General features: G+C 40.7%; 1 protein-coding gene across 1 annotated transcript in view; it reads left to right on the top strand.

Annotated features, from left to right (window-relative positions):
- The window catches only part of LOC126482128 (clavesin-1-like), a 30207-nt gene extending 22803 nt beyond the window's left edge, over positions 1-7404 (top strand). Inside the window, exons 4-6 of the mRNA XM_050106105.1 lie at positions 1909-2019; positions 4769-4874; positions 7205-7404. Of these exons, the coding sequence (XP_049962062.1) occupies positions 1909-2019; positions 4769-4874; positions 7205-7344 (357 nt within the window). The 3' untranslated portion in view covers positions 7345-7404. The remainder of the gene's footprint in view (positions 1-1908; positions 2020-4768; positions 4875-7204) is intronic.
- Positions 7405-7937: the final 533 nt, after the last annotated feature.

The following is a 7937-nucleotide window of genomic DNA, read 5'->3' on the forward strand; positions in this document are numbered from 1 at the left end:
CACCGAAACAGAGGACGACCGAAGAAAGGCAGAAATACTGAATTCAGTGTTCCGAAACTGTTTCACTGCGGAAAATCGTAACACGGTCCCTGACTTCAGCCGTCGCACGGACGCCAAAATGGAAAATATTGAAATAAACGATATCGGAATTGAAAAACAACTGCTATCACTTAGTAGCGGAAAAGCATCCGGACCAGACGAGATACCCTTAAGATTCTACAGTGATTATGCTAAAGAACTTGCCCCCTTTCCATCAGCAATTTATCGTAGATCGCTGGAAGAACGTAAAGTACCTAGCGACTGGAAGAAAGCGCAGGTCGTTCCCATTTTCAAGAAGGGTCATAAATCAGATGCGAATAATTATAGGCCTATTTCGCTTACGTCAATCTGTTGTAGAATAATGGAACATGTTTTGTGTTCTCGTATTATGACGTTCTTAGATAATACAAATCTCCTTCATCATAACCAACATGGATTCCGCAAACAGAGATCATGTGAAACTCAGCTCGCCCTATTTGTCCAAGAAATTCACAGTGCCGTAGACACTGGCGAGCAGATTGATGCCGTATTCCTGGACTTCAGGAAGGCATTTGATACGGTTCCGCACTTACGTTTAGTGAAAAAAATACGAGCTTACGGAATATCGGACCAGGTTTGTGATTGGATTCAGGATTTCCTAGCAGAAAGAACACAACATGTCATTCTTAACGGTTCAAAATCTTCAGATGTAGAGGTAATTTCGGGAGTACCGCAGGGAAGCGTGATAGGAGCTTTATTGTTTACAATATACATAAATGACTTAGTTGACAACATCGGTAGCTCCGTGAGGCTATTTGCAGATGACACGGTTGTCTACAAGAAAGTAGCAACATCAGAAGACTCGTACGTACTCCAGGAGGACCTGCAGAGGATTAATGCATGGTGCGACAGCTGGCAGCTTTCCCTAAACGTAGATAAATGTAATATAATGCGCATACATAGGGGCAGAAATCCATTCCAGTACGATTATGCCATAGGTGGTAAATCATTGGAAGCGGTAACGACCGTAAAATACTTAGGAGTTACTATCCGGAGCGATCTGAAGTGGAATGATCACATAAAACAAATAGTGGGAAAAGCAGGCGCCAGGTTGAGATTCATAGGAAGAATTCTAAGAAAATGTGACTCATCGACGAAAGAAGTAGCTTACAAAACGCTTGTTCGTCCGATTCTTGAGTATTGCTCATCAGTATGGGACCCTTACCAGGTTGGATTAATAGAAGAGATAGACATGATCCAGCGAAAAGCAGCGCGATTCGTCATGGGGACATTTAGTCAGCGCGAGAGCGTTACGGAGATGCTGAACAAGCTCCAGTGGCGGACACTTCAAGAAAGGCGTTACGCAATACGGAGAGGTTTATTATCGAAATTACGAGAGAGCACATTCCGGGAAGAGATGGGCAACATATTACTACCGCCCACATATATCTCGCGTAATGATCACAACGACAAGATCCGAGAAATTAGAGCAAATACGGAGACTTACAAGCAGTCGTTCTTTCCACGCACAATTCGTGAATGGAACAGGGAAGGGGGGATCAGATAGTGGTACAATAAGTACCCTCCGCCACACACCGTAAGGTGGCTCGCGGAGTATAGATGTAGATGTAGATGTATATTATGAATAGTGGAATGCTTTCATGGTTTATAAAGAAGTACCAATCATCTTATTCGAATTGTCATTAGTAGTTTAGTTATTAAATTACGAAACGAATGTGGAATTAAAATATTTTATCCAATTATTTTAACGTTTAAATCCAGTTTAGTTATGTATGACTGAAGCAAATTCTTCCATATCATTTTATACTTAAGTGTTCAGCCTTAAAAAGAGATTAGTGCTCATCTAATCAATAAATTTGGTATGTATAGACTGCTTACCGCCGGCGATTGAAAGGACTTCACTTGCTGAATGCATCGAAGATCATACATTCAGTCATGAAAATAGTGAAGATGGCGCTATCTGAAAAGTTGCAAAAGAGGGTAAGTCATGCGTATCTCTCATTGTTTTTTTCTCTTTGTCTATGACATATAATTTACTTTGATATAAATGGTTTTTCTTATCCGGCAAAATTTCTGACATAAACTTCGCCATGAAACAACTTTGACATCGTGTTAGAGACGTTCGGTCCTATGGACGTCTTCACTTGACCAGCCACGATACTGTCTTATTTGTACGTGCTGCTATCGTAACAAACATCCTTCCCGCGTGTACATGGGAGCTGTTCCACACATCACTATTATTTCGAGTAGACTCCTGGCAGCATCTGCCTTCATTGTAATGCTACTTCCCAATTAACCACCAATCTCAGCCGTCATGTCCACGTTGTGTCACTGGGGGCAGACACCTTAAATTTTCACATTATATTGGACGGTAGTATTCAAAAGCGTCCAAAACCTCGGACAAAGTCCGTCGTGTGACCACTGTCAGATAATTCCTGATATATATATATATATATATATATATATATATATATATATATATATATATAAACCTGACGGATTTTCCCCTCACATTCCATTGTATGAACTACAAATTTAACAGCGTCACATTTCAGTCACTGTCCGAAATATGACCGCACTAGCCTACCTAGTTATTAGTTCAAAGAGGATTAGTAACTCATTCCCTTGCGTGTTCGTGCAATAGCCGGCCGGTGTAGCCGAGCGGTTCTGGGCGATACAGTCGAGAACCGCGTGACCGTTATGGTCGCAGGTTCGAATCCTGCCTCGGGCATGACTGTGTGTGATGTTCTTAGGTTAGTTAGGTTTAAGTAGTTCTCAGTTCTAGGATACTCATGACCTCAGAAGATAAGTCCCATAGTGCTCAGAGCCATTTGTTCGTGCAATACCCTGTAATGTCGATTTCAGACCTTCAACTTCTGCATCAGTTCTATGCTAGCCAACGGATAGTGTGTGGCCGAGAGTATTTCTGATACCACCGTCTGATGCCACCTTCCCTTTCCCATTCTTGAATGGCGAGTAGGAAGAATGACAGCCGGTAAGCTTTTGCATTAGCTCAAATTTCTGGGGTATTCCTGTTGTTATCATTTGGCGAGATGCATGTCGGATGAAACAATGTTTCTGGTGGGTCATGATCACGGGATAGAAGCGAACGCGCCAGATCAAGAGATGGAAAATTTTTATTCAAAATATTATCGCCCGCAGAGGTGGCTGCAGGGGCGTTCTTTCCATTGCTCGCACACCCCGGCCTTCTATTCACTTCCGTGATGGCTGGGAGACACGATTTCGAAAGGCAATAGCCGTCCTCCCTAATGAAGTTACATATGTTGTTAGAAATTTCAATCGCCTCTCGGACTTTTCTTCTATAAATGTTGGTTTCCTTGTAGAGCACACATACGTTATTGAAATCAATGTCAAGTCCACAGTTCTCGCTCCGCTGCCACCTATTCCACACTTCGATCCTTAACAGTCCTTCCCGTAGCGCCTATATACACTCTTACGCAGCCACACGTCACCTTGTAGGTGACAACTGAAGTAATTCCACAATTTTCTCACTTCCTTTATCAGAAAAATAATTATTTGAATCTAATTTTAACGTAACGAATATTTTATTGAAATTATGTTCCTATTATTTCATTGGTGATTTTCACCTACTTGTAGCTTTAAAAGTGTACTTGGTCAATACGTAGACTGAAAACCATTGTTATTGCACTGTATACCGTTCATGTGTTGTTCTAGAATCCGCTAGGAACGAAATCTCGTAAATGAGAGGAAGATAATGTGAGTCGTCCACTTGAATCAGCGCGAAATGCGACATGGGGTTGAATGAGGATGCCAGGTCGTATGATGTTCCAAGGGCTGCGCTGCACAGACTTTAAACGGAATAAACTGTTTTGCAGTGGAGCAGAAAAAAAGAACAGACAGCACGTGTGGCCTACCCAAGACCTGGAACAAGAGCTAGTGTCGCATGTTCTTAGAGTAGAAGAATATTTGTTTGGGATAACACCTCGGGCGTTGGACATCCTAGCTTTCGAGAGAGCTTCGTTCAATGGAAAGAAGTGGTGTTATTTGTTTATGAGACATCCCGGTTTCAACTCGCGTGAGTCAGAACCGACATCCTTTGCGCAGGCCAGAGGATTTAGAAAAGATATCGTTAACCATTTTTTGACGTGTGAGAGTGGGTTCTTGACGAGAATAAGCTCGATGCTACTCCAGTATTCAACGCGGACGAGACAGGCTTGTCAACAGCCCAAAAGAAACCTCGAAAAGTTCTTGCTTCGAACAGTATAAAGGCTGTGAGATACATACCCACTGACGAAAGAGATTACTACAACAGCAGATTGCTGTGCATCTTCCACAGAAGTATGTGTGCCGACACTTCTAGTTTACAAAAGTACGCGTCCTGGAGACGGAGTAATAACATAATGTAAGGTAGACATAATGTAGACATATATCAGACACTCCAGATATTTCGAGGTTAGAATGAGGCACTTTTCTACTGATATGACGTAAGTGGAAACATCTGCTTCCCCATTCATTATTAAGCTTAGTCTCCGCAATACTATTTTCAGGTTTCTGCTACTTAAAATGAGGCTTTTAAGAACAGTATCATTATTTTGATTTCTAATTGCATACTGTAGTGCTCATTTACTTCAATTTCACGAAATGTATGTTTGTTGAGGTGACTGTGTGTGGCACTGACTCAGTAGAACATTAGAAAAAAAATACCGGTGTCGGGACTATTTCGTGTCATACCGCCTGTCTGTTGCAGGTGTTCGCGCACCTTCCAGGATCGACGACTCTGTTCGACTATGTGCAGCCTGACTGCGTGCCAGACGAGCTGGGTGGCACTGCTGGTCCTGCTGACAACTTTGCTTGTAAGCAACTCCTCTAATAGTTCAGCGAACAAATTCATGACTTCCCACACATCCTCTTATGTTTAACGCCCATCTGGCTGCTTACCCTAATTATTAGGGTACCTGGCTCGTAGGCCACAGAGCTCAGCGTGGATCGATGCTTCCCACACATCCACGCCACGCTGTCTGGGTGTGAGGAGGGGGAAGACGGGGAAACAACGAAAGCGCCGTATTTAGACAGCAATGCAGTCGCACTGCATGCGGCTTTGATTCATATTACATATTTCTCAACAACACACATTACGAGCGAAATAGAATTTCACTATTATTTATTTATTTTCTTCGCACTGAAGGCGTAATACAGTATTTATCATAGACAAACTGCCGCCGTACGAACAGATGTGAGCAATTTTACAGATGTTCGCACTCTGTTTTCCACGTATTCGTGACCTGTATATTATTGTAATAAAAAAAATCTTTCACACACATATCCTGATTGAAGTATTATAGCACTTTTGCATCCCCGCCGGCCGGAGTGGCCGAGCTGTTCTAGGCGCTACAGTCTGGAACCGTGCGACCGCTACGGTCGCAGGTTCGAATCCTGCCTCGGGCATGGGTGTGTGTGATGTCCTTAGGTTAGTCAGGTTTAAGTAGTTCTCAGTTCTAGGATACTGATAACCTCAGAATTTAAGTCCCATGGTGCTCACAGCCATTTTTTTTTCTTTTTTTGCATCCCCATTATGGAACCGTGGAAATTCTACCTGAGTAAAACAATGTACTCGCCCTGGAGAGTTTGAACGTAAACTGATTTGTATTTAAATCGGGAATCACACTGAAGGTCAATCAGCTATGCAGATACGCACAGGGGCGTTTTCAACTGAAATGGCAAACGGTTTCGTAAACAGCATACTCAAAAAATTTAGGAAACTTCCCTTGTATCTCTTTCAAGGCCGTAATAAATTCTTCAAACTTCACGTTAGTAACTTTAGGGACCTGGACTGTGTTACTCACAATTTGTGTTTTGAAAAAGGCAATTTTTTTAAATGCATCCCAGTCAAATGGGGCTAAAAATCAAAGCAGTGAATTTAAAAAGAAATATTCCGCTGCTACGGTCATCTTTCATATAACAACTGAACACAAAAATCAGAGAGCAAAAGTTTGACTGAATTGCACACAGTGAATTAAGAACCCTACACTAGGCAGAGATACTGAAATTAAATACTGAGACTGTCATACGAATTCACTCTGTAAATTAAACCATTCATCACTGAATTAAGAGTGAAATATATTTTCCAGATAATATTATAGGCAATGTACCTCTCATTAATACTTGTCAAACTGTCGTTAAAATATATTAATGTTAACTGCATCTCCCCTGCCACAATTAGGAATCAGTCAGTCCATAATAAATACTACTCACGGACTGACCGTTGGGCTGTCCATTTTTCCTTCTCTCTCTTTGACAATGGTATGCCATCATATCACTAGCGGTTAACATACAAAAAAAAAATTTTTCAAAATTATTGAAACATGAAGTTTTCACATTGTCTCCATAATCCCATCACTCACAACACGTTGATATTCATTATCTTAGTTTTAATATGAAAGTAATATCCTTTAAATCTGAAAGTAATATTTTAGCGCGTAATAAAAAAGCTTGAGTGGCCAGATTGTTAGAGTGGTGTTAGATCTTTGGGACTACTTCCAAAGCGATGTAACACATGTGCGTTGCACTTGATTTGGCTATCTACTCGAAGACTGCAAAGTGCAAAATGAATGTAACTATTCAACAACAATTACTATGACCATTTGTTAGAGAGCCTCTGTCTTGTAAATTTGTGGTCTTCAACATTTGTAGTTCTACCGTAATCACAAAGAAGATATAGTAGAAGAATGATTGAGCCATTTAGCTGGCAACAGAGACTAAACAACTGAATGTGAACTGACAAGCACTGCTTCTATCAGGTATAAAGGTAATCTTCATGGTAATTCTCGTGAAAATACAGCCCTTCTGCCACGATTAATCATTACGTTATTTCTAAATTAGTGCGTACAGAATTATTAAGGGACTTCTAACGAATAGATAACAACGTTAGGCAGACTTACAAAATTGCCATTGTTCATTTAACATTTGGATTCAGAACAGAAACTGCTTTGCACAAAATATTCACCATTAGTAATAATTACGGAAGAAAATCAAGAATTGTTTCCTCAAGAAAATACAAACAGTGCTACGTAACAACTTTGATAATAGCAATGTCTCAAATTACTTTTTACGAACATAAAGGAAAGCTACTGAAACCCGGATTGCTTGTGTAAGGTTGAAAGCTAAACTGTGCTCTGTGTTTCAGACAAAGTTAGGGAGATGGTCAACAGTGAGTGGCTGCTGGAGAAAGACAAGTACATGTCAGACGAGAGCAAACGCCCCGCCGATAACCACTATGGCATCTACGGCATCGCAGACTCATTTAAAAAATTGTCCGTGGACTGACACACACCCCTGTTTTGCAAGACAGGAAGACGACTTTATGAAACACTTGTACATATTATACAGGATTACGTGTAGTCAAAAACTGAAATAAAATACTCTCTACTAAATCTCTTAATTCTACTTTCATTTTATTATTTACTCGTCTACTCTTTTTTTACACATTGTTTGTATAATGAAAATGATTTAACACTAAGTTAACCATTTTCATCGAGAAAACGACGAACTTTTCTACAGATGTTCAGCACAACTGCCTTTCTAGAACTGCCAACACTGCGTTTTGGCTGAATGCTAGGGACCGATATTACTACGAGGACTGTGTGTACAGACTTGTGTGTACATATGCTTCTAGCATTATTATTTTTTTCTTGTACAACGATACATTATAACAGTGCAAAATTGTGGTTCATTTACCAGATACGAAGCAACAGTATTTTCACTTTTATTCTCAGATTGTTGTCATGAATTCCGCGCTTTTCTCTTTTCTTAGTATCGCAGTTTTCTGTATGAACGACTGTAGAGGATGGACAAACTTTGGAATCACAGAAAACACAGCGCATTACCACGGCTAGTACGGTGTAGGAAACCCATTGCCC

Source organism: Schistocerca serialis, chromosome 5 (genome assembly GCF_023864345.2).
Source record: "Schistocerca serialis cubense isolate TAMUIC-IGC-003099 chromosome 5, iqSchSeri2.2, whole genome shotgun sequence".
Classification (NCBI taxonomy): domain Eukaryota; kingdom Metazoa; phylum Arthropoda; class Insecta; order Orthoptera; family Acrididae; genus Schistocerca; species Schistocerca serialis.